The following is a 25,992-nucleotide window of genomic DNA, read 5'->3' on the forward strand; positions in this document are numbered from 1 at the left end:
TTCTCTTGCTTCTCCAAGTGAACCATTTAATCCTATATTTGCTGTTAAATTTATAAAGTGATTGTTAAAAGTACTTCTAACTTGTGAATTATCAGTCACAACATTGTCATTTAGTTTAATTGTTATGGAATCAGGTTTTTGTGACTAGATCTGTTCTTGAAATTGTTGACACAAATTAAGAAGGAAGGTGAGGAGATTAGTGTTTTATGCTGTACTAGTGACAAGAGAAAGAGCACAAGTTCTGATTAATTACGAATAGAGAAGTATATTGATGACATCCTTTTCAAGGAACCATTCAGTGTTTTATGCCCTACTAGTGAGAAGAGAGAGTACAAGTATATCGATATCATCGTTATCGAGGAACCATCCCAGTATTTTCTCTTAGTGATTTAGGGAAACCACGAAAAACCAAGTTGAATGGCCAATAGGGATCTGAAGCCCTTTCCGCACAAATGTGAGACCATTCTCTTAACAACTCCATAACTGTGTTTGGTTTGAGACAGTTCAGGCAGCCAACATGGACCAATCAATTGAAAACCCAGAACTCCTTATCTCAAATGTTCAAAATACTTGCTTTTTTTACTCAGTACATGTTTCTTATTGATCTTTGTAACAGTAAAACGTGCCACATACACTAGCAAATAAGTTGAAGTGTTTGGCAGTGGATATATGCATAAACAAGAAGTCAGGACTGTGCCTCAGCTTTCAAACTTGCATTCTTGGGGAAGCATTAACGTGTATACATAGATGTCTGTGATTCAGCTCACATGTGCTCTCACACAAGCAAACAATGTGAGGGTGGGTTTTCAGTCAGGCGATTACATGTGGCTGGATTTAGGTGAAGAATTTTCCAGGACATATAATTTTCCAGGACACGTAATGTATATCCAGAGGACATGTGGCCTGTAATTGACAAAGTGTCAAGATGATCACTCTACTAGCAGAAGACTGCAGGTTAGTTCCCCATTTACACCCCAGATAGGGGCTGCCAAAAGGGAAGTTGACCATGAAAAATAGATTCAATGACAAACGAAAGGGTAACATTCTATGAGTTGGGGTATGGAATGCCAGAAGTTTGATATGGTAGGAAAGCTACAAAATATGAAAAGAGAAATGCTAAGGCTCAATCTATATATAATGGAGTTAGTGAAGTGAAATGAATTTCTGATCCGATGAATATAGGATAACATCAACAGCACAGAAATTGATATAATGGGAGCAGTGTTTGTTTTGAATAGGAAGCTAGGGCAGAGAGGGAGTTATGGTGACTGTTCAGTGATATGTTTTTTCTCTTCAGAATTGACAGCAAGCTGATGCTAACAACACTAGTTTAGGTATATATGCCGACATCACAAGCAGAACCTGGAGAGAGAAATAAAGTGTATGATATTGAACAGGTAATTCAGCATCTAAAGAGAGGTGAAAATTTGATAATCACATTCACATATGTGAATATAATATGCATTTTCATAAAAAAGAAAGGTTGGCCCTCAGTTTTAAAGAATATAACACCAGATCTAATTTTGTGCTTAGTTTTATGTATGTAATTGATTTTCAAATTTATTTTGACTATTCCTAGTTAGTATCTTTTGTTATAGGGTGAAATCAGTAATTGTTTTGTAACTTAAATTCTATTGTTGATGTATAAACAAATATAAATCCTGTACTAATTATAAACATTTGCAAGACAAATTACTAGTAATCTTAAAGTGTCTATTTGGCTCTATTCTAAAACATGTTAGCAAAGCCAGCCCTTAATTAGTTCCATAGTAATTAACAGCTTTATCAAAAGTATTGTTTGCATAACTATATTTATTAATTTCATGATTTAAACAAATAATTTGGCCTAACTCTCAGTGGAGAAGAAAGTGTTAAAAAGACGCAATCTTTCGATGTATTCAGTTACTCGAATGAGTTAAGTTTTAATTGTAATTTCTGTATATTTAACTTTAAACAATGTGTAGTTTCAGTACCTATTATTGTGATGATATATAAGGGCCCGATTTTTGGTCATGAGACAGTCAGTCCATGGCCGAGTTTCAGACGAGGAACCTAAGTTGGTTAGAATGACAACAATGCATAAACTTAACAGTAAAATAAGTGTTACACCAATAGGCTGTGTGTTAAAGCAATGACAGTGACCGTTCAATTTATTTGAAGGACTGTGAACTATGTGGTTATATTTTTACTGCTTGTAGATGTTCAACAGAAAACTATTGTAGCAGTATGTGGAGGGTTTGCCTGAAAACTATTAATGAGGCTTATGGAAAGTTTAAACAGTAGTGCACTGGCCATACATATATAACTGTGTGTTATTGGGGGGGTTGTGCAAAGTGAAAGTAAACTACGGTGAAATGCAGATGTGTACCTGTCGGCTACATTATTTACAGTAGTCAGTGTCCAATTTACAAACCCCATTTTTCGGCCAGTGTAGCAACGCAGTACGTTGACACCGGGGACAACAAACGAAGAATTAAAAAGCAGGCAGAACTGCTACAAAGTATACATGGAAAAGGCTCAGAGATGTGGGAAAATTCCAACTGGTTCACATCACGGTCAGACAGAGAGTTCAAAAGAGATATTGGATTTTAAGGCATACCCAGAAGCAGATTATAGGCTCAGATCACAATTCAATAATGATGAAGAGAAGACTGTTGTTAAAGACAATTGCATTGAAGAATCACCGTGGAAGGCAGTGCAATAGTGAAGTACTGAAAATGTGAATACTGTGATAAGGCAGGCAGTTCAGTTGAAGAGAAGTGGACATATGTAAAAAGAGCTAGCACTGAAGGTGGAAAGAAAACAGCGGGTAATGGAAAGGTAACTGCAAAGAAACCATGGATAATAGAAGAAATGCTTCAGTTGATCAACGAAAGGAGGACATACAAAACTGTTCACAGAAATTCAAGAATACAGAAATACACATCAGTTAGGAATTAAATTAATAGAAAGGACATGGGAGCTAAGGCAAAATAGCTGTATGAAAAATGTGAGGGAACCAAAAAAGGGATGACTGTCAGAAGGACAGACTCACGAGGAACTGCTTGAGTGCGAGGTCTCAAGTTCAGTATTTAGCATGGTTCATTTGAAAGTGTTGTGTTAACAATTATAACAAGAAAAATATTAGGTGCTTATGACATAACATTTGCATAAGGAGAGCAACAGAAAATGAGTGTCCGGGAGGTGCTGTGATCAACCTTCTATGAGATGTATGTATTATACTTCACAAAATGGACGTTGCTGATATTGAAGAAATGTTCAAAACAAACCATTAACTTGCACCACGAACGCCAAATGAAAAATGGTATGCTACATTGATCACAAAGATTTACACCATCAAGATTGAAAGTGAACTCCTTGGGAGTTACGAACAGTGCAGGACGTTCAGCAAGGCATCCACTCTTAAAGAACACATATAGAATCTTATTGATGTAACAGAGTGATGAGAACTGGTGGAATGTGATGGCATGCAATAAATGTGAAACAATCTGTTGTGGAGCTTATCGTAAAACTAGCTATCCTATATTGCATAGCTACAGACAGCATGATAATTGTTTTATATGTATGGAAAAAAAAACAAATATCCAGAGGCTGAATTTATCTAGTGGTTCCAGGTGGCATGAATTGCAATGCCACACAGTTTTTAGGAGGGATAGTTTCTTCTAAATGAGAATAATTTTTATATGCACACCAGGGATCTGGCAAAAGCAAGTTATTTTGATCAACTATTGGCCATAAGCAGTGCTCGTACCATAGTCGTAGTTCTCTTACACCCATTTCCCCATGCTTGCTGTGATGTAAGTATTCCCTACCTGCTTTGCAAGATCTCACACACGAGACAGAATCGTAGAGGGCAAAGCACATCCAACTTCTTGCAGCTCAGTAAATGACTTTCCAGCCAGTTTGCCATCTGGATTAACAGTCAGCATAATTGGGTGCGAATTCTTTAAGGCAGTGGCGTTAGTTGATCTTGATACAACTCTCTTGGTACCTCTAGTTTCCAGGGTTCCTTTCACATGCATTTTCTCATCGAATCCTGACTTCCTTACTGAACAATGAGATAAGTTTGTTCATCTCATCTTCAAATTTTCAGGTAGATTCTGTAGTTTTCTGTGCATTGTCAAATTGATGTATTGTTTGAAATTTCACTACCTTACGTCTCCAAATTCTCTTGTACTGTTTGAAGTTATGCAACCACCCACTGCATCCCTTGAAATCACTGTAATATGCCATGTTCAATTTCATGTGCATAACTTAATATGTCACTATTGTGCACATCCTGTAAATTGCATCGGGTATCATTGAAACATGCAAACACCAGTTTTTGTAACAAGTATGCCTTGTCCTCCCTTGAAGGTCTGTAGTCTTTCTTATGCACTACATGCTAGTATTGCTGTAGACTAATTCAAGATCTGTTCATACAGCAATTGTTTTTATACTATGCTGTGGATGATATTCCATGTGTGTAAGTATGTTTACACCCACTTCTTGGACAACGATTGTCCTTTACTACGTTTCACTGGAGACAGGATTTGTGGTCCCTGTCTGACAAGGATGAGAACTACACGGCTCGACACCTGCTTCAGTGCCACTTTCACTTGTTAAGCATATATCGTCCTCATTGTACTCCACATATTTACTGTCTGCACAATCAAGCACATGCAACACCACACATTCCACTGGCTCATTCTCCATAATCACTAATATTTCATCTGCCATTTTTTTCTCAGTTGCTTTGTTTATTGTTGCCATTTCCCTGCTTTGTACAACACCACTACCACTCTAGCTCTGTTGTGAGTTACACTGACTGAGCACTTCAAGTATGCTTCATAGCCTCATGCTGTTCTCACCATTGGATATCTCTAGTCCCAGCCCCTGTTACCATTAGAAGCCAACATTGTGATAACATGGTAGGCAATAAGTGGGGTGCTGAATGCCATAAACGCCCGGCCTCTGTGGCCGAGTGGTTCTAGGCACTTCAGTCTAGAACCGCGCAGCTGCTGTGGTCGCAGGTTTGAATTCTGCCTCAAGCATCGATGTGTGTGATGTCCTTAGGTTAGTTAGGTTTAAGTAGTTCTAAGTTCTAGGGGACTGATGACCTCAGATGTTAAGTCCCATAGTGCTCAGAGCCATTTGAACCATTCGAATGCCGTAAATGTTATTGGCCTATTGTGACCTCACCCTAAAGGAGTTCCTTGTCAGCATATAAAAAAGTAAAAACAACTTCAGCACAAGTTGTTTAAAATTTTGAGAAAAATGGGAGTAAGCTATAGGGAAAGGTGGTAATATACAATATGTACAAGAATCAAGAGGGAATAATAAGATTGGAAGACAAAGAATAAAGAGCTCAGACAAAAAATGGCATAAGACAGGGATTCAGATTTTACCCCTATTGTTCAGGGTTGTACATCAAAGAAGGAATGAGTGAAATAAAATAAATGTTCAAGAGTGGGATTAAAATTCAGGGTGAAAAGACGTCAGTGGTAAGATCCTGATGACATTGCTGTCATCAGTGAAGAAGAATTGCAGGATATGTTGAATTGAATGAATAGTCTAACAGTAAAGAATATAGATTAAGAGCAAACTGAAGTAAGATAAAAGTAATGAGAAGTAGCAGAAGTGAGAACAGCGAGGAAGTTATCATCATAATTAGTGATACAAAATAGATGAAGTTAAGGAATTCTGCTACCTTTGAAGCAAAATAACCCAAGACAGACAAAGCAAGGATAACATAAAAAGCAGACTATCACAGGCAAAAAAGGCATTCCTGGCCAAGAGAAGCCTACTAGTATCGTTAATTTGAGGAAGAAATTTCTGAGAATGTACATTTGGAGCACAGCATTGAATGGTCATGAATTGTGGACTGTGGTAAAAACAGAAGAGAAGACTATTGAAGCATTTGAGAGTGATGCTATAGAAGAATGTCAAAAATTAGGTGGGCTGATAAGAAAGAAGGAGATGGTCTCCGCAGAATTGGCGAGAAAGGAGCATATGGAAAACAATGACAAGTAGAAGGGACAGGATAAGACATTTGTTGAGACATCAGGGAGATTAGATGAGTAGATTGAGAAAAATAAATTATGGCACAGTGTCATTAAAACAAGGGATTGGTTGACAGAATATATCCTGAGCTGTGAGGGGCCATCAGTTTGGCAATGGAGGGAAGCGAAGGGGAGGAGGGAGGGGGATTATGGATGCAGACCAAGGCTCAAGTGCAGTAAGTAGATTAAAATGGATGTAGATTGTGGTAATTATGCAGAGATGGTGAGATATACACAGGGTAGTTCAGTGTGAGGAGCTGCATCAAAACAGTCTTTGGACTGAAGACCAGAACAACAACAATATATGGTTTCTGAGAACAGATGTTTCCTGGATTTAATTCTAATTTAACAGAGAGTAAAGTTGTAACTGTGTCACCTTTAGGTATAATAAGCAAAGGCAACTCACTCATTGATGTAGAGAGCAGTTTTGTTTGGTGGCTTTTAAAACTGATTCAGTCAGACTGATCAACATAAGTTTCTCAGTCCTTTAAGTTAAATAATTATTCTTTCTTACAGCTTAAGAAATTAGGGTAAAAAACTGCAGTGCATGAAAATGACATCTCTTACCTGACTTTCTGACAGATGTCCAGCGATGTGCCATTTGTTGTCAGCAGGAGGGTGCTGAGAAGATGAGTGACTATTGCAGCTTACGTAATGGAGGCCTCTTGCGAGGTGATGCCCAGAAGCTGAGACACCTTGATGCTTTTCTCCATTTGTGAACACGTACGCCTAGCCTCTGGCACTCGTGGGCGTAAGCCATGAAAGATTCACAGTGACATCGGCCAGTTGGACATTCACACATGTCCACTATGCAAGCCCTGTACAAATACAGCCACAAATCACTATAGGTAACAAACTAGCAGATATCATGATATTTAAAAGACATGAGGTAGTGGAAGGCTTACAATAGATCAGTACATTTACACTTCTGATAATCTGCTTTGTTATGTGAGGTAACCACTTTGAGATGACAGTGCTGTCAGCTTGTGTTCTGGAAATGAATTAGCCTTTTGTGGTGGACCCAGTGAGTAACTGGCTAGAGAAAATCTTGCCACTGAAAATACCTGCACTACCAGCAAAGGAAATCCAAAAGAAAGAAATAGTTTATGAAAATAGGACAAAAAAGCGAGCAGGAAGGAATGAAATATGTCAGTGAGAGGAAATTAAGTCACAAAGAAGAGTAGTGGAAATCTATGTGTACTAAGCTCTTGAGCATTATCTTGACAAGGAGTTTTGGTACAGAGTGCTGTTACCCGTAGATGAATGACAACAAAGCTGTAAGCATATCCACACTGGAACAGCTATCTGTAGAGCTTTTTCGACATTGTGTTTTAGAGTTGTTCTGTAGAGTTAAGTAATTTGAATACAGTGATATAGCAATCTGCATAGTTCCTGGAAGTGCTGTAACAAGTGTTTTCTTAGGTAAATTTCAGTGCTTCCTAGAGAAACTTCAGAAAGAGGGTAAGAAAAAAGTGGCAATCACAGCAGACTTTGACTTTAATTTGTTAGTTGAAAGCACAAAATTTTGTGATTTAAATCAGAAATCTATTTCCAAGTTAATTTTTTATGCAAATAAGTACTGCTTAGACCTAGGTATTATGGATCAGTCTGCTCTGTTTATTGAGCTCCCAAAAGAAGGCAAACTGAAGCCTCCAGAAATGTACATAAAAAGGAATTTCAGCAAAAGTAATGTGGGTATTTTCCACAATAATCTTAAGAATTGTAAGCAAGCCCGTAGACCACCGTTGTTCAAGCACCATAAACTATGACAAGTTATTGATTTGTTTGTAGATGTATTTAATGAATCTTTCCCCACCTAGTTTTCAGCAAAAGAAAGTAAGGAGTAAACTTAGTGGATTACACCAGAAATAAAAACTGCTAGTGCCAGAAAGAAACAGCTCCACAGTGAGTTAAAATCAAAGAGAAATCCTGGTTTTGTTATTTACGTTTAAATGCTATAATGCTGTGTTGAAGAAAGTTGTTGTGCAACTAAAAAATTCCAAATAATACATTCAACCTCCAACATAAAAAAACACAAAATCATTGTGGTCAGTTGTTACCTGTAGATGAATGACAACAAAGCTGTAAGCATATCCACACTGGAACAGCTATCTGTAGAGCTTTTTCGACGTTGTGTTTTAGAGTTGTTCTGTAGAGTTAAGTAATTTGAATACAGTGATATAGCAATCTGCATAGTTCCTGGAAGTGCTGTAACAAGTGTTTTCTTAGGTAAATTTCAGTGCTTCCTAGAGAAACTTCAGAAAGAGGGTAAGAAAAAAGTGGCAATCACAGCAGACTTTGACTTTAATTTGTTAGTTGAAAGCACAAAATTTTGTGATTTAAATCAGAAATCTATTTCCAAGTTAATTTTTTATGCAAATAAGTACTGCTTAGACCTAGGTATTATGGATCAGTCTGCTCTGTTTATTGAGCTCCCAAAAGAAGGCAAACTGAAGCCTCCAGAAATGTACATAAAAAGGAATTTCAGCAAAAGTAATGTGGGTATTTTCCACAATAATCTTAAGAATTGTAAGCAAGCCCGTAGACCACCGTTGTTCAAGCACCATAAACTATGACAAGTTATTGATTTGTTTGTAGATGTATTTAATGAATCTTTCCCCACCTAGTTTTCAGCAAAAGAAAGTAAGGAGTAAACTTAGTGGATTATACCAGAAATAAAAACTGCTAGTGCCAGAAAGAAACAGCTCCACAGTGAGTTAAAATCAAAGAGAAATCCTGGTTTTGTTATTTATGTTTAAATGCTATAATGCTGTGTTGAAGAAAGTTGTTGTGCAACTAAAAAATTCCAAATAATACATTCAACCTCCAACATAAAAAAACACAAAATCATTGTGGTCAGTTGTTCAGTTAGAATTAGAAGCCAAAATCAAAAGATACTGAAAATTAGATTTGGAAATGATATTATAGTAAACCCTTTTCATTTGTCAAGTTGTTTCAATGTATTCTTTTTAAATGTAGTGAGATCAGTTGCAAATATGGAAGACTATCAAGACAAGATAAATGTGATAAGCTCTGAGAACATACAGGACACATATTTTGAATAATTTGAGAAAATCATCTAAAGGGATGTGGAAAATGAAATGATGTCTTTAAAAAACAAAACCTCATCTGTGTGGGATGAAACATGGGTGGTGTGAAACATTCACAACTGTAATCAAGACCATGTATTATATTATTTCACAACCACCATCAGTTGTTATAAAACAAACTTTTGAGTAAGGATGTTTTCCAAATGCATTGAAATGTGACAGGATAAAACCATTATTCAAAAATGGATCGACAGAAGATATATAAATTACCATCCGATCTCTCTTCTGCTGGTCTTCTCTAAAGTGTTTGAAAAGATTGCAGCAAACAAGTTCAAAAATTATTACTATAAATGACATATTAAAAAAAACTGTGGTTTTCAGCAGGGAAAAAGCACTGTAAATGCTGTCAATGAGTTTACTCAAAAAATGTGCTCTACATTAGATATGGGTAGAAAGGTCACAATAATGTTCTCTGATTCAGCAAACCTCTCTTCTTCTCTACAAATTATAGATATATGGTATCAACAACACTGCTTTACAGCGGTTCAACTCTTATATACTTAACAGAGAGGAAACAAAGAGTAATTATAACTTCAAATTCAAGCAATTACTCTTCAAATTGGAAAAGAATTTTCCAAAAAGTGCCACAAGGTGTGTCTGTTCTTTTTCTACACAAAGGACCTACTACTTGGTATTGATGTTCATTCAGTTTTATTTACTAATGGTGCATCAGTTCTAACGGAAAATGAGATGTCTGCAAGAAATCCAGAAAGTGTCAAAAATACTTTATAAAAACTTGAATCTTGGTTCCATCAAAACAGACTAAAACTAAATGTAACTAAAACTGAAATGATGCAGTTTGAATCATTAGAATGGAATAAAAAACCCATGTAAAGTTCTTAGGCTTAAATCTGAATAAAAATTTAAATTGGAAAGTATACCTAGATTACTAAACAAATAAACTGAACAGCTGGGTATTTGCAATGTGTGTTTTGTCAGACGTCCACCTCCATAGCTGAATGGCCAATGCGGCTGACTGCTGTGTAGAGAGTCCAGGTTCGTTGTCCAGTACTGCCAGGAGTTTTTCCTTGATGGGAGGACTGGAACGGGGTGCAATCAGCCTCACAATGTGAATTGAGGACCTACTTGACGGAGTAGTAGTGGCTCCAGGTCACAAAAACTGACAACAGCCAGAAGAATGGTGTTTTCAACCCACGACCATCCACACTGCATCCAGTAATACTATTGCCAGAGGATGACATGGTGATCAGATGGTACCAGTGGGCCCTCCAGGACCATGGACGGAGTTAACATTTACATACGAACCAGAAAGATCTGCTATTTTGAGTCAGTTATTTGTTGTGCCATAATCTTATGTGGCAATCAGGCAAATGTCACAAGGGTGCTAGTATTACATCAGATGGTGCCAGTGGGCCCTCCAGGACCATGGATGCAGTTAACATTTACATATGAACCAGAACAATCTGCTACTTTGAGTCAGTTATTTTTTGTGGCATAACCTTATGTGGCAATCCAGCAAATGTCACACGGGTCCTAGTAATACAAAAGCAAATATTTAGGATCACGTGTGTTGCCAAACAAAGGGTATCCTGTTGACCAATGGAAAAAAAAGAGAAAGAAAGAAATTAAAAATCCTCTCTATTCCCTTCCTTTACATATTTGAAGTGTTGTTGTTCTTCCATAGAAATCAACATATGCTAGACATTTTACATTTCTACCACAAGTACAGAACTTGTCAAAGAGAAAATTTTAAACTTCTGATGCACTGTTCAAAGCTCGATGTCAAACACCAGAGTATATGCAGTTAAAAATTTACAATAAAATTAAAAGCAGTAATATATTTCCAGGACAGATAGAAATTCAGCATCATTTGTAATGTCATCTGTCTTTTTGATTGCATTTCAGATCTAGATCTCAACTGACAGTGCAGCTATAATTAGTGCGTTATAAGTAGACATGTAGACTGAGTGTAATTGTAATGACACATATTCCAACCTACCTCAGGCACATGCAAGCATTAGTCCGACTTCAGTCTGCATGTCTACTTATAACACACTGATTATAGCTGCACTGTCAGTTGAGATCTAAATATGCAATCAAAAAGACAAAAGACATTATGACCAATGCCGATCATCTTTTGTGTCCTGGGTTACATCATGGTTGTGGAGCACAACCATCCCCTTGGAATCGAACATGGTAATATATATAAGGTGAACCCTAGTTCACTTAAAAGATTGCTCTTTATTCTTCTGGTGGAAAAATGTTATTATTCTATTGAAGAATTCTTTGAGGACAGTTTCACAGTTTGTATCACAGATTTACATATTTTATTATTGGAAAGTATAGTACGTCTTTGTATAGCAGTGTCTCAGAAACATACAGGGTGTTTCAAAAATGACCGGTATATTTGAAACGGCTATAAAAACTAAACGAGCAGCGATAGAAATACACCGTTTGTTGCAATATGCTTGGGACAATAGTACATTTTCAGGCAGACAAACTTTCGAAATTACAGTAGTTACAATTTTCAACAACAGATGGGGCTGCAAGTGATGTGAAAGATATAGAAGTCTGTGGGTGCGCCATTCTGTACGTCGTCTTTCTGCTGTAAGCGTGTGCTGTTCACAACGTGCAAGTGTGCTGTAGGCAACATGGTTTATTCCTTAGAACAGAGGATTTTTCTGGTGTTGGAATTTCACCGCCTAGAACACAGTGTTGTTGCAACAAGACGAAGTTTTCAACGGAGGTTTAATGTAACCAAAGGACCGAAAAGCGATACAATAAAGGATCTGTTTGAAAAATTTCAACGGACTGGGAACGTGACGGATGAACGTGCTGGAAAGGTAGGGCGACTGTGTACGGCAACCACAGAGGGCAACGCGCAGCTAGTGCAGCAGATGATCCAACAGCGGCCTCGGGTTTCCGTTCGCCGTGTTGCAGCTGCGGTCCAAATGACGCCAACGTCCATGTATCGTCTCATGCGCCAAAGTTTACACCTCTATCCATACAAAATTCAAACGCGGCAACCCCTCAGCGCCGCTACCATTGCTGCACGAGAGACATTCGCTAACGATATAGTGCACGGGATTGATGACGGCATATGCATGTGGGCAGCATTTGGTTTACTGACGAAGCTTATTTTTACCTGGATGGCTTCGTCAATAAACAGAACTGGCGCATATGGGGAACCAAAAAGCCCCATGTTGCAGTCCCATCCTCCCTGCATCCTCAAAAAGTACTGGTCTGGGCCGCCATTTCTTCCAAAGGAATCATTGGCCCATGTTTCAGATCCGAAACGATTACTGCATCACGCTATCTGGACATTCTTCGTGAATTTGTTGCGGTACAAACTGCCTTAGACGACATTGCGAACACCTTGTGGTTTATGCAAGATGGTGCCCGGCCACATCGCACGGCCGACGTCTTTAATTTCCTGAATGAATATTTCGATGATCGTGTGATTGCTTTGGGCTATCCGAAACATACAGGAGGCGGCGTGGATTGGCCTCCCTATTCGCCAGACATGAACCCCCATGACTTCTTTCTGTGGGGACACTTGAAAGACCAGGTGTACCGCCAGAATCCAGAAACAATTGAACAGCTGAAGCAGTACATCTCATCTGCATGTGAAGCCATTCCGCCAGACACGTTGTCAAAGGTTTCGGGTAATTTCATTCAGAGGCTACGCCATATTATTGCTACGCATGGTGGATATGTGGAAAATATCGTACTATAGAGTTTCCCAGACCGCAGCGCCATCTGTTGTTGAAAATTGTAACTACTGTAATTTCGAAAGTTTGTCCGCCTGAAAATGTACTGTTGGCCCAAGCATATTGCAACAAACGGTGTATTTCTATCGCTGCTCGTTTAGTTTTTATTGCCGTTTCAAATATACCGGTCATTTTTGAAACACCCTGTATATAGAACAATGTAAATTTTTATATTTCTCTAAAAAATATTTTTGTTGTAATCCTTGACATGTCTCCTATACATAAAATCAAATGTTTGGAAAATTGTATGTAAGGAGATGAATAAATCACTTTTCAGTGATGCAGGGCAACAGATTGGTGCATGAAATTACGTTTTCCTATTTATTTTTTGCGGATACTGAGACTACTATTGGCAATATAACAAATGATGGATTGCTACTCACCACATAGCAGAGATACGGAGTTGCAGACAGGTACAACAAAGACTACAAAATATGTAAGCTTTCCACCACAAGGCCTTCTTCTGAAATGGACAACACACACACACACACACACACACACACACACATATATCCATCCGCACATATACCAATGGATGTATGTGTGTGTGTGTGTGTGTGTGTGTGTGTGTGTGTGTGTGTGTGTACCTGTCTCTTTTTCCCCCTAAGGTAAGTCTTTCCACTCCCGGGATTGGAATGACTCCTTACCCTCTCCCTTAAAACCCACATCCTTTCGTCTTTCCCTCTCCTTCCCTCTAACCTGACAAAGCAACCGTGGGTTGCGAAAGCTTGATATTTGTGTGTGTGTGTGTTTTTTATTGTGTCTATCTACCAGCGCTTTCCCGTTTGGTAAGTCACAGCATCTTTTTTAATATATATATATTCACACAAAGACAGCTCACACATACATGACTTTCTGGATTTTGCACTGTTTGAGAACACTATTGACCTATATCTTCCTAATGGGGCTGTTGAAGACTTGGTTCTTTAGTCATAGATCCTCTTGCTACTATTTATATGTAGCTTTTGTAACATTACTAGGTTTAACGTCATTTCATTATAGGTGGCCTAGGCAATAACCTACATTTAATAGAGATCTCTAACAAATTGTGAGATGAGAACTAGAGAATAATCCAGTTATTGCAAGATAGCTTCACTTAATGCCCTCTCTACACAAAATTATAAGGGTTAGTCATGTAAAAATTACATTTATAGGGGGAATGACTGTGTTGATTATTTCAGCCTGTGAAAGTCTCACACTTGTTTCTGAAGTATATAAGATATTAGGACAATTGTCCAACTCAGTTTAATGACGAAATTTAGCGACAATAGCATATTCAAATAGATAAATTTTTTTCCCAAGGTAAGTATGGCACTTTCAGTTAAAACATGTTGAAAATATTAGGGATGAATATTGATACAATGTTTCGTAAGATCTATTCATCACAAAATTAAAAGAGACAGAGATAAAGCATACAAAATAACAATAAACACACGTTCTATTTCTGATAACGATATGAATATGGCATTGCTCAATGTAAATTGTATCAACTCAGTTTCCACTTTTCCAGACAAGACTGAAATCAAAAATTATGCTGCAGTAGTGCTGCACAGCGTTCATAATCTATGAAGTGCATATACTGGATATAAATAATGTAGGAGTGAAGGAAACAACTCACTGAATAGCAGAAGCATTGAATAATTGGCAGACACACATAAAAGCATGAAACTTTGCTAGCTCTTGGACAGATCCTATATTGAATACCTTGTGCATGTGTGTGCCTGCGTGCTTGCTCCCCCCCCCCCCCCCCCCCCCCTTCCACACACACCGAGGTCCAGTTTAGGCTGTAATTATTGCATGGCACGAAAACTTGGTAGACATGCTAATGTGTCAATGCAGAACCAATCTACACTGGAGAAACTGTTGGTTCCAGTAGGTTCCACCAGGTGAAAATCTGCTGCTGTGCACTGGTATGACATCAATATTGTCATTTGACAAGCCATAACATGAGTGAACAGTGTGGCTATTGAGAGGAGAGAAGGTGCACTGTTAGTGAAATTGTTTTATGTGAATGGCAGCAATTTACAGTGCTGCATTGAGAGAGTATTGAAAGGTCTGAGGAGAGACCCAATGCCATTAAATGGTTCAAAGAAGATAACAATGAAATTCAGACACACCGGTTAGCCCAGTGTGGCATCTGGAAGAGGAAGGCGTCCTATTCTGGTGGAAGTTATTGATGAGGTTGCTATTGCTGTAACTGACCATGCAGCATGTTATCTGGGTATTGTTTATGCTTGAACAGTGTCAGAAGAATTAGCCATCACACGGTCAACAGTATGGAAGTTATTGTGGTTTATTTTACACTGGTATCCATACAAGATTCAGATGGTGCAGCAATTAAAATCTCATGATCTGTAGAAATGTTCTGAATGTGCTCTTTGTTTCTGGCATGGATCATAGTTGATGACAATTAGCCTGGCAATATTCTGTGGAGAGGCAAGGAACATTTTACACTACAGGGTGCAGTGATACAAAGAACTGCGAAATTTAGGATACTGATAAACCTCATGTTCTGCACAAAGAACCATTGCACTCACTGTATGTGACTGTGTGGTGTGATTCACAGGCAACTTTATCCTTGGTCCAGTCTTCTTTGAAAAGAATGCACCCAGAGATCCTGTCAGGTGTACCGTGATGTCTGCACATTATCGAGACCACCTTATAAAGAATGTGATTCCTGCTTTGGAAGAGCAGAACTGTGTGGAAACTACTGTTTTCATGCAAGCTGGGACAACACCTCATGTTGCTCGCCCAGTGAAAGATCTGCCTAATGTAGCCTTCCTTGAACGTGTTTTCTCCATAGGTTTTCCAGCTGCTTGGCCTGAAAGATCACTTGACCTGAATTCATGTGACTTTCGGCTCTACGAATATCTAAAAGAACGCATTTACTAGGGACACGTTTGGTTTCTACCTGATCTGAAAGCCAGTATACAGGAACACTTTGCTCAGATTCCACCGGAACTGCTGCGAACAACTGTTGATCACATCATTTTACAGCTGCAGCTTATTGGCGACATCTCTGGTGCTCATATTGAATAAATTGTGTAGACATTGAACTATTTGATTGGAATTTACTGCAAAATTGTGTAGACATTGAACTACCTGATTGGAATTTACTGCAAAAAAAGTAGCAGTCAAATTCTGTGAACTACTGATGAGTGCTTTAGGTGAATCATTTGACAAAGGCTGCCTGAAAATTCAATTTTGTGAAATGAGTAAAAGTTCTACAGCTAGTAACTACATCAGTTCACACACACACAAACAAACGCAAACATACACACAAAATTCAAGCTTTCGCAACAAACTGTTGCCTCATCAGGAAAGAGGGAAGGAGAGGGAAAGACGAAAGGAAGTGGGTTTTAAGGGAGAGGGTAAGGAGTCATTCCAATCCCGGGAGCGGAAAGACTTACCTTAGGGGAAAAAAGAACGGGTATACACTCGCACACACACACATATCCATCCATGTGTGTGTGTGTGTGTGTGTGTGTGTGTGTGTGTGTGTGTGTGTGTGTGTGTGTGTGTGTGTGCGCGCACTAAAAGGTAATGAGAAATTTTTAATTTTCATTTGTTACATGTGACTCACTGATAATATGTGTTGGGATTAAGTTTCTTGTGACACTCATTGAAGAGCTTCTCCTTGAGTGGAGCACACTGACGAACACTTCGTTGATGCACCTTAGGTTTCTGGCACTGTGGTTCCCTATTCAGTTGTTCCTGGGGGCGAGTGCATGATTTTGTTCCACCAACTCGCCATGACAGTCCAAACCTGTTTAAAGCAATAAAGAAATACAGTAAATGTCAGGATGTGAAGGACAGCAGTCACATCATTCTCGAAAAATGTACAGTGCTCTTTAAATGTTACAAAATTCTTATACTGCATAAGAGTTTCTCTCTCTCTCTCTCTCTCTCTCTCTCTCTCTCTCTCTCTCTCTTTCCCCTTCAATTCAGATCCCAGTGTAATAAATAAGTGATATTCTAAAAGCTTTGCAGACAGACTTGGTTTTCTCTAACTTGTGAACAGCTTAATACAAGCCATCCTCATTAATACTGTTTTGACAACTTCCGAGTGTCAGATGTGTTAAATGAAACTGTTTCTTTCAGTACTGATGACAGTATTTGAAGTGTAGTGGTGTGTTCATGTTGATGGTGCTGCAAGAGTATACACTCGCACACACACACATATCCATCCATGTGTGTGTGTGTGTGTGTGTGTGTGTGTGTGTGTGTGTGTGTGTGTGTGTGTGTGTGTGAAAAAGGAACAGTTTGAGAAGTACTTAAGCATAGAGAAACAGTTACCTTGACTTATTTCTACATCTGCATGCCACATACTCAAGTATCATGCAGTGGTGTCATCGATCATCCCTTCATCCCAAGAAGTTCAAGAGCCAGTCATCTGGTGCAAAGGTCATGCTCATCCTGTTTTTTTTATTACTGAGGCCCATTCCTCAATGGTTTCATGGACCTCGTATCTCAGTTACTGGGAAAAGGTACTGCACAGTGCTGGAGAAATTATGGCATGCAGTTAAGGTGAAGCGTCTAGTACAACTGTGACAAGGAATGCTGCTGCTTCATGATAATAAGTTATGCCAACTCAAATAGGAGACCCTTGCGTACCTGACCTATAGTCCTAATCTCTTCCCACGTAATTATCATGCCTTTGGTTCCTTAAAAAAGGCCTTGAAAGGTCAATGATTCCTGTTGGACAAGGATGTGTAGCAGCAGATAAGGACTTTTTCACACACCAGGACATGGTGTTTTACCAAACAGGTATCTCAAACCTGGTGTATGGGATGATTGCCTCAATGCTCACAGTGGTTACGCCTGATTGACATACTGATTATGGACGGTATGGCCTTCGAGCGGAAACTTTTTGATCACCCCTTATATAACCAAATAGGCTGCTGTAGCAAGATATGTAACAGTGTGTGGGGCTTGTATTGGGGGGGGAAGGGATGGAAGCCATACATTTTAAGTACATGCAGCATAATAGTTTCAGTGTGCATTTTTCAGATGGCATTCATGTCACATATATACATTATACTGATATTAGACATATGTGACTGGAAATCTATATACATTACACTGTTATTAGACTTTTATGACTGGACCCCTGTGTGTTGGAAGTAAGAAAAGGAAGGAATTATATCATTTACACATTTCCTGTGGTTTTTAAGAGTTTTCCTGGAAGTATCTGCTCAAAAGACAGTGGACGAGACATCAAAGAGTTTAAGAAACTAAAGTGCAAACATGATTGCATCATACATTTTGTAATTGCATTATATGATAAACAGAACTTTCTTTACAGTTGTTACAAGTAGATAATAGTTGGTGAAGGATTTCTTCGTGAGAGAAACAATTTTTTCTTTTCAGTGCTTAGTCCTGCAAGTGAGCATTTTTCCAGATACTGAACAGTTATGTGTAGTACCTCATATTGCATTTTTTTATTAAAAGAACGGGTGATGACTTGACTTAGAAACTGATTCTTTTTTGGTCTCAGGATAAGAGCACCTAATAGCATATGAATGACTCAAACACAAAATGTGGCTGATAAATAGTTACTGAATTTCCTATTTGCCAAATTTATTGCATTAAATTATTGAAAGCATAAATTTATGATTTTCAAAAAATTAATGTCTTATTTTACACTAGCACAGATGAATCTACAGCTTGAAATCTGTTGTTGTAGGTGAATCTAATTGAATTTTGCACTGTATACATTTGATGAACTTCCTACAGTGTAAATGTATTTTGCTTGATTCTGCTGTAAATGTGTATGAACTATGAACCTTTCTGCATCTGTGTCAAGGGCTTTACCACCATGGCGCAGTGTGAAGTCATCAGATGCCTTGCGATTGAAATTTCCACATAGTCCACACATTTTTCCTTTATATCGTTTAGGAACAGACACCTCCAAGAAACTGTTGCCATCCCATACAATCTTCACACCAATGAAAGTTTCCACTTGAACACCATTGCGTGTTTTATTGACAGATATCTTATTGAGCAGTCTGTATGGGGGCTGCACACGCTTTCCATTCACTTTTACTCTCATGTTCTGTCCCAGGTTTATCTTGAGCTCTCCAATCTGTAGACAAAAATATTTCTAAATTAATATTTGCTGTAAATTATAAGTAACTATTCATCAAAACTTTGCTTTCTTTTATTGGAAATAGTAAAATGTGTTGCATTTACAAAAGCTATATGTAAGTAATTTTTGTCAGCAGAAAGAAATTAGCAATAAGAATAAATTACTTATCCAAAAGAATTACTTCTGTCTCCCTCATTTCATATGGTAAAAAAAAATGTGTGTTTTACCTTCATTGAAATGGTTTTTGTCCATGAGGATGCCTTGGTTGCTCTTGCATCATTTGTTACTCTGATACCGAAAGTGTGTGTTACACAGTCTGATGCCAGCTGGTATTTGCATGAGCCTTGGAAACTGTAGAACTTCCCATCAAAAGTGCGATAATGTGGATCACCAAAAACTGTGCATACACCATCACCTGTAACAAAAGATATTGGTGACTTTGTATCTTAGGACATCATTTTTTTATTCATTGGCTTTTGATACGTTGTCTTCCTAAAGAAGGTAATACAAATTACAGTGAAGATGGAATAAATTATCTTTACATGTATTTGAAGAAAACTGGATTTTAATGTTCCATCTATGATGTAGTCATTATAGGCAGAGCACAGGTTCAAATTGGACAAGTATGAGGGAGAAAATTGGTTATGCCCTTTAAAAAGAAATAATCTGGACATTTCCTTTAATTTTATTTTAGGAAACCACATAAACCTAAATGATCTGGGTGTCCAGATGGGTGGGGGGGGGGGGGGGGGGGGGGGGGGTCTGCATCCCACTTCTCCTGAACATGATTTGTTTATTAGGTAAAGAAATTGTGTAGATGTCGGAAGTAACATAATTAAAACGGATTAAACTCCTGAGTATCCTGAAGAGTTGATCTCAGTATATTATTGATTTTGAATTCTGTGTGTCATCTTATACCCACTTCATAGCTTTTCACAAAAAAGAAGAAAGAAAAGCCATATGCTCTACTGTGGCTTCGTATGACCATTTCATTTGACATCAATGTGTAAGCACTGGATCAAGGGGGGAGGGGATATGATGTGTACACAATAAATATTAAATAACAAGCTATGAAAATTGCAGATTGGATTCAGGAGCCAAGTGGGCAATGTTTAGATTTAAGTATCTTTTATAGCCTATAACTTAAGGAGGGAAGGTCTCTCTTGCCATCCAGGTCTTGTTATCATTTTGTGTTGTGCCACAAGAGTTTTGTCTATTTCATTTTTATGGCTGTCATACTAAATGACAAGCAGAGGATAAATCCACATTCAAGAGAAGTTGTTTTAGCACTTTATTTCATGTTATGGCAAACTCTACTAACCCCAGATATTATAAGCTAGTATTCTATTTATCCTTAGTATTGGTTTCTCAGATAAACAGTCCTAGTTTTGTCTTCTCCCCACTGATAGCTTGATGTCCTGTGTCTTCTCAAAGACACTTTAAATTGTGCAAGTACTTAACACATTACTCCTACATTTTGATTCTAACCAGCCTGCAGGAGACCAAGTATTAGTAGGTTGAATTTCCTACTCTGATTTTATGCCACTTTTTGCACCTAGATAACTAGGTTCTGAGTTTAACATGGTGACCTGTTTGTCTAACAGGGGGAAGGCCTCAGACACGGCCAACCGATTCAGCTCAAATTTGGCAGGTCGCTTGTGTACAACCTAAATCGAAGGAATCTAACATATTTTGGGTCAACACCCCCGCGTTATCGCGTTATTGAGAAAATCATCCCTAAAGGTTATGATGAGCAATCGACTCAAAATTGGAGGTATCAATAGATAATTGTAAATAGAGCATTTTTCATCATCAGGTATAGGGTCCCAAACGAAAACTTTTCCAGAAATCAAGGAAAGAAATTTTACAACTGCAACTTCTGTGCCCACATGGTAAATGCTTTTCGCCAAACACACTGATTACGCAACGGCCAAGACAACTGACTGGGAATCACCTGGGTAAGAATCTCGAAGAAACCTAGTGGATGTTATTCTTTTCTTTTGTATTTTTCCATATCTCAATTGATAGCGATAGGAGTAAGTAAATCACTAAGGAATGATAATAATAAGGTAGGCAAACTAATTTCCCAAACGCCTGAGTTAGTAAAGTATTAAACTTTTAAGCCTTGTCACATGAAAACAACTCCGAGTAAGAGTGCTGTGAATTCCTCACGAGGGATCACAGAGCCAATCGCGCGACGCTTGTTGACAGCGAGGCTCGGGACAAAATGCACGAGGGGAGAGTTATGTTGTCCCAGTTGCCTCTTTGTCATATCATAGTTGTGAACCTGGAAGAGTGAAGGTGTCCAGCACGAGCCTTATAGAAGTCACTCGGAAACCGTCATTAGGCTGTCGCGAACCTCGCGGATACATGTAATGATTTCTCCATCGTTAATGGGCCGAATGAAATACGTTTTGTGAATGAATACAGTGTTCTTCTGTAAGTAACATATGACGAGTACTGTATGTAGTTTGTACTTAATTAGCTCATCTGTTTATACCGTAGTAACTAGTTATTGTTTGTTGTGTCATATGTTTCAGGTGCATGATCTGAATAATGGAGCATGTACACCCTTCGACAAGTGCTGTAATATACAGGGTGTTACAAAAAGGTACGGCCAAACTTTCAGGAAACATTCCTCACACACAACGAAAGAAAAGATGTTATGTGGACATGTGTCCGGAAACGCTTAATTTCCATGTTAGAGCTCATTTTAGTTTCGTCAGTATGTGCTTCCACCTACGCTCAATGGAGCACATTATCATGATTTCATACGGGATATTCTACCTGTGCTGCTAGAACATGTGCCTTTACAAGTACGACACAACATGTGGTTCATGCATGATGGAGCTCCTGCACATTTCAGTCCAAGTGTTCGTACGCTTGGTAGAAGCGGGCCAATTCCATGGCCTTCATGCTCTCCTGACCTCAACCCTCCTGGCTTTCATTTATGGGGGCATTTGAAAGCTCTTGTCTACGCAAACCCGGTACCAAATGTAGAGACTCTTCGTGCTCGTATTGTGGATGGCTGTGATACAATACGCCATTATCCAGGGCTGCATCAGCGCATCAGGGATTCCATGCGACAGAGGGTGGATGCATGTATCCTCGCTAATGGAGGACATTTTGAACATTTCCTGTAACAAAGTGTTTGAAGTCACGCTGGTACGTTCTGTTGCTGTGTGTTTCCATTCCATGATTAATGTGATTTGAAGAGAAGTAATAAAATGAGCTCTAACATAGAAAGTAAGTGTTTCCGGACACATGTACACATAACATATTTTCTTTCTTTGTGTGATAGGAATGTTTCCTGAAAGTTTGGCCGTATCTTTTTGTAACACCCTGTATAGTTGGGAGCCTGTCACAGACGATAGCAAGCGGGAAGTTACCGACGCTGTGTTTTGATTTGTAAAAGTGTTGCAAGACAGATGCATTATCAATGCACTACCGGAAGCAGGCAGTTCTGTTTCTCGGCGTTCCAGATTAATAGGAGTGGCTACCGTCGAGTGGTATTTGGAGTTGACGAACGAAATGACATTCGTTGATACGGAAGTATTATACCATGAAGACAAAGCAGAAGGTGATTCAGTGGAAGATATCCTGACTAGTGAATCGCAAAATGGTCATAACACTTTGGAAATCTCCACGTCACTGGGAATATGTGCTTCATCTGTTCCCGGTGAGTATTACGAACTGGTTACTAACTGATTGAACTATATTTTACGTTTGCTGCATCATTATCTTGGGCAATAAATTTCAAATCGGAGTATAAAATTCGTCACTGGCACGTCACTAAATAAGTCTCTCATAAGGAGGTACAAAATATAGAAGATATACAAAATTGGCGGCTCTTTTCAGCATGCAAACAGCGACACTTATGACCGGTTTCAATTGTGATCAACACCGATCAAACAGGATGCGAGTATCAGGTGAACATTCGACGCACGTTATCGCATAAGGTAGAAAAACGAACCCTTGTCACAGTTGGTAGTAAAAACAAACTAACACATTTGTACACGGCGCAATATGCTATCACAGCCTCTGTAAAAGTGTTGCCTAAGGTTTTCCTGTGTTTACTAGAAACGAATATTACATTTGGTCCTCGGGTTATAGAGGAGGTCAATCGTTTGACCGACTCATTGAAAAATGTTTACATTACCTGCTCCAAATCCAGGAAACTGATGAATGCGATTTACAGAACATTTCTTGAGAATGTTTTAAAACCACACGTTCCTGATAACAAGTTTTGTCTAATATTGGATTCCTGGAGTGCACAAATTAATACTACAATATATGACACAGTGTTAGTAGCTGGTGAGGGTCAGCTAATGTGCACAGTAAAGGTCTTACTGCCAAACTGCACACCTGTGTGCCAGCCGTGTGATGTTATTTCTATCGCCAGGTTAAAAACTTTATTTTCAGGCTTCAGAATTGCAGTGTGCTTCTGGAAACCCAGCGGGAATTGCACAACCACACAGATGCAATAGCTATTCACAGCATAATTCATAACCAACTTTCAGCACCGATTTTTCAGGCACTGATATTGTATGCGTGGTACGCATCAAAATTAATTCCCAAAAAAGACATATTTTTAAATGTAAACAAAGTTTGTTTTCCGCCAACTCTTCGGAAGGAACAGTGTAGCTGTCGAAAGATTGCATTCATTAGATGCTCTTGGTGCCGTGAGTATATTTGTTTTGAATGTTTATATGACAAGTACCATCCATCTAGCTGTTCGAAGAAACGTGAGGACACATTACAGTGACTGGAAGAGCCATTGTAAAGTGACCTGCAGTAACATTTTAGTTGTTTACTATCCCAAGAGGTTTGGGAAATTTATTGGCCTACCTTATTATTATTATTCCTTATTGATTTACCTACCTTATTAACCCTCCTATCCCTATCAATTGAGATATGGAAAAATACAAATGAAAAAAAGAACATGCGCTAGGTTTCTTCGTGACTCGAACCTGGGTTCTGCGATACCCAGTCACTTACCTTGGTCATTGCGCTATTTTTTTTAATCTCATTTTTGTTCGATTTGTTCATTGCATCTGCTCAGGGCGGACGTCGTAAGACATCCGTTTAAGTTCCGTGTTGATCGATTAACTCAGTTTTTTTATTACAGAGGGAGCTAACACTCTGACCGAACATGCTGAACTACCGTACCAGCGCTATCGGTGCTGCCAGCGAGCAGCATTTACCATGTAGGTACAGAAGCGGCAGTTGTAAAAGTTTCTTACCTCGATTTCTGAAAAAGTATGCGTTTTCAGACCCCATACCTGATGATGAAAAATGCTCTATTTACAATGATCCCTCCAGTTTTGAGCTGATTGCTTGTCATAACCTTTAGGGGTGATTTTCTCAAAAACGAGGGGGTGTTGACCCAAAATAAGTTAGATTCCTTCGTTTTAGGTTGTACACAAGTGACCTGTCAAACCTGAGCCGAATTGGTTGGCCGTGTCTGAGGCCTTCCCCTTGTAAGAATATTTGAGACTGCCCCGAGCAAAATTTGCATTCAGTGACCTAAACTGTTTTGTAGACTGGTAGCAATTAGCATTCCATAGGTAATGGAATGTTTATCACGAGGAAATATATTACTCAAGCTGTAAAATAAATAATGTAACTAACAAAATATGTAAGAAAGCAAGAAACTTGAAAAAGAAAAGCTTTTTAAAACATTATCATTGCAATTTTTTTTTGTTTTGCAAATAAACTTTTTTTGTCTGATGTGTTCTAAGCATATAAAATATTAATTTTTCTGAAGCTCATACATACATAATACCTTTAAGCTTAGGTTGTGTTGAAGAACAATTCAAATTTACCTTTTCACTTTGTAATCAGAGACGTATCAATTAATAATGCCTATGAGTTAAGTTTTCTTGAGAATGGCAGTAAACAATACTATTTGTTGACAGATACAATAAAAGAAAATAGGGAAAGGCAACCACTCACCCCCGCTGTAGGTTTTTTGTTGCCTTTCTTTATTTTTGCTTATTGTTTTCTTTAAAATGAATGATCTGCTGCACATATTGAGCTCTAGAGCATGCAGTGTGTAGGGTTACTTACTTTCAACACAACGTGGGCAGCATTCATTGGCCTTGTGCTCCAGCTTGTAGTTGGGAGGACATGGGACATTTTGTTGAGGACACATCTGCATGACGCATCGCACCTGCCCCTGTCGGCATTCACATGAGTGGCATGGACCAGGCTGCCACACATCACCATCCTGGTCAGGGCAAGAACAACTCAGCACACGTACCATTTTCCAAATCATGAATATCTAGATATTGTCTGCTCATTTGATGGGATATTTTAGTTATTATATTTTGATAGTATATCGTTTTAGTCTTAAGCATATGAAAACAAGTACATAGGATTAAAATAATATGGAAAGTTCATCATGACTGCCCTCTATAGAAGTAATAGTTGTTAAAACCGATAAGAATTTGAAGAAAGGACATTAAATCTGATGCCTTGTGAACCAAGGGTCATGAGGTAGGAATGGGAGGAACCCGAACCTATGGTCAGGTGGCATGTTAATTACCTGAAACAGCATTTTGGTAACATATTGATGCAGATGTCTGAGCAAATAGTACCCACGTAATGGAAAGAAACAAACAGTTAATAAGACTAGAGTATTACTTTAAAAACTGAGGGGGAGGGGCATCATGGAACAGCAGCCACTAGAGTAAAATAGAAAGAAGAACTGGTGAAGGAAATCTAAGGAAACATGTAAAAGAAAAACAGGAGACAGAATAAGGGGAAATGAAGAAGCTTATCTTTATAAGATAATCTCATGGACACGTTAAGCTTTTGATATGGAACTTAATATTGTGGCATATGATTAATTTACATCATAATGTACATTTTGTAATCATATGAATAGGTTACAGGAAGCAAGTCGAAATGTGTAACATAACTTCATTGGTATTGAACACAGCTAATGAGAAGTGGGAGAATTTTAAAATTAGCACAACTTTTCATTGTGTACCCAGTAATACTAGTTTTGAACAACATCT

At 38.5% G+C, this 25,992-nt stretch overlaps 1 protein-coding gene across 1 annotated transcript in view; it reads right to left on the reverse strand.

Annotated features, from left to right (window-relative positions):
* LOC124596333 (BMP-binding endothelial regulator protein) overlaps positions 1–25,992 on the reverse strand; it is a 694,738-nt gene that overhangs the window by 4,648 nt on the left and 664,098 nt on the right. Inside the window, exons 8-12 of the mRNA XM_047135436.1 lie at positions 25,040–25,204; positions 19,198–19,385; positions 18,669–18,967; positions 16,466–16,648; positions 6,609–6,859 (exon numbers count right to left, since the gene is read on the reverse strand). Of these exons, the coding sequence (XP_046991392.1) occupies positions 6,679–6,859; positions 16,466–16,648; positions 18,669–18,967; positions 19,198–19,385; positions 25,040–25,204 (1,016 nt within the window). The 3' untranslated portion in view covers positions 6,609–6,678. The remainder of the gene's footprint in view (positions 1–6,608; positions 6,860–16,465; positions 16,649–18,668; positions 18,968–19,197; positions 19,386–25,039; positions 25,205–25,992) is intronic.

This window comes from Schistocerca americana, chromosome 2, assembly GCF_021461395.2.
Source record: "Schistocerca americana isolate TAMUIC-IGC-003095 chromosome 2, iqSchAmer2.1, whole genome shotgun sequence".
Taxonomy (NCBI): domain Eukaryota; kingdom Metazoa; phylum Arthropoda; class Insecta; order Orthoptera; family Acrididae; genus Schistocerca; species Schistocerca americana.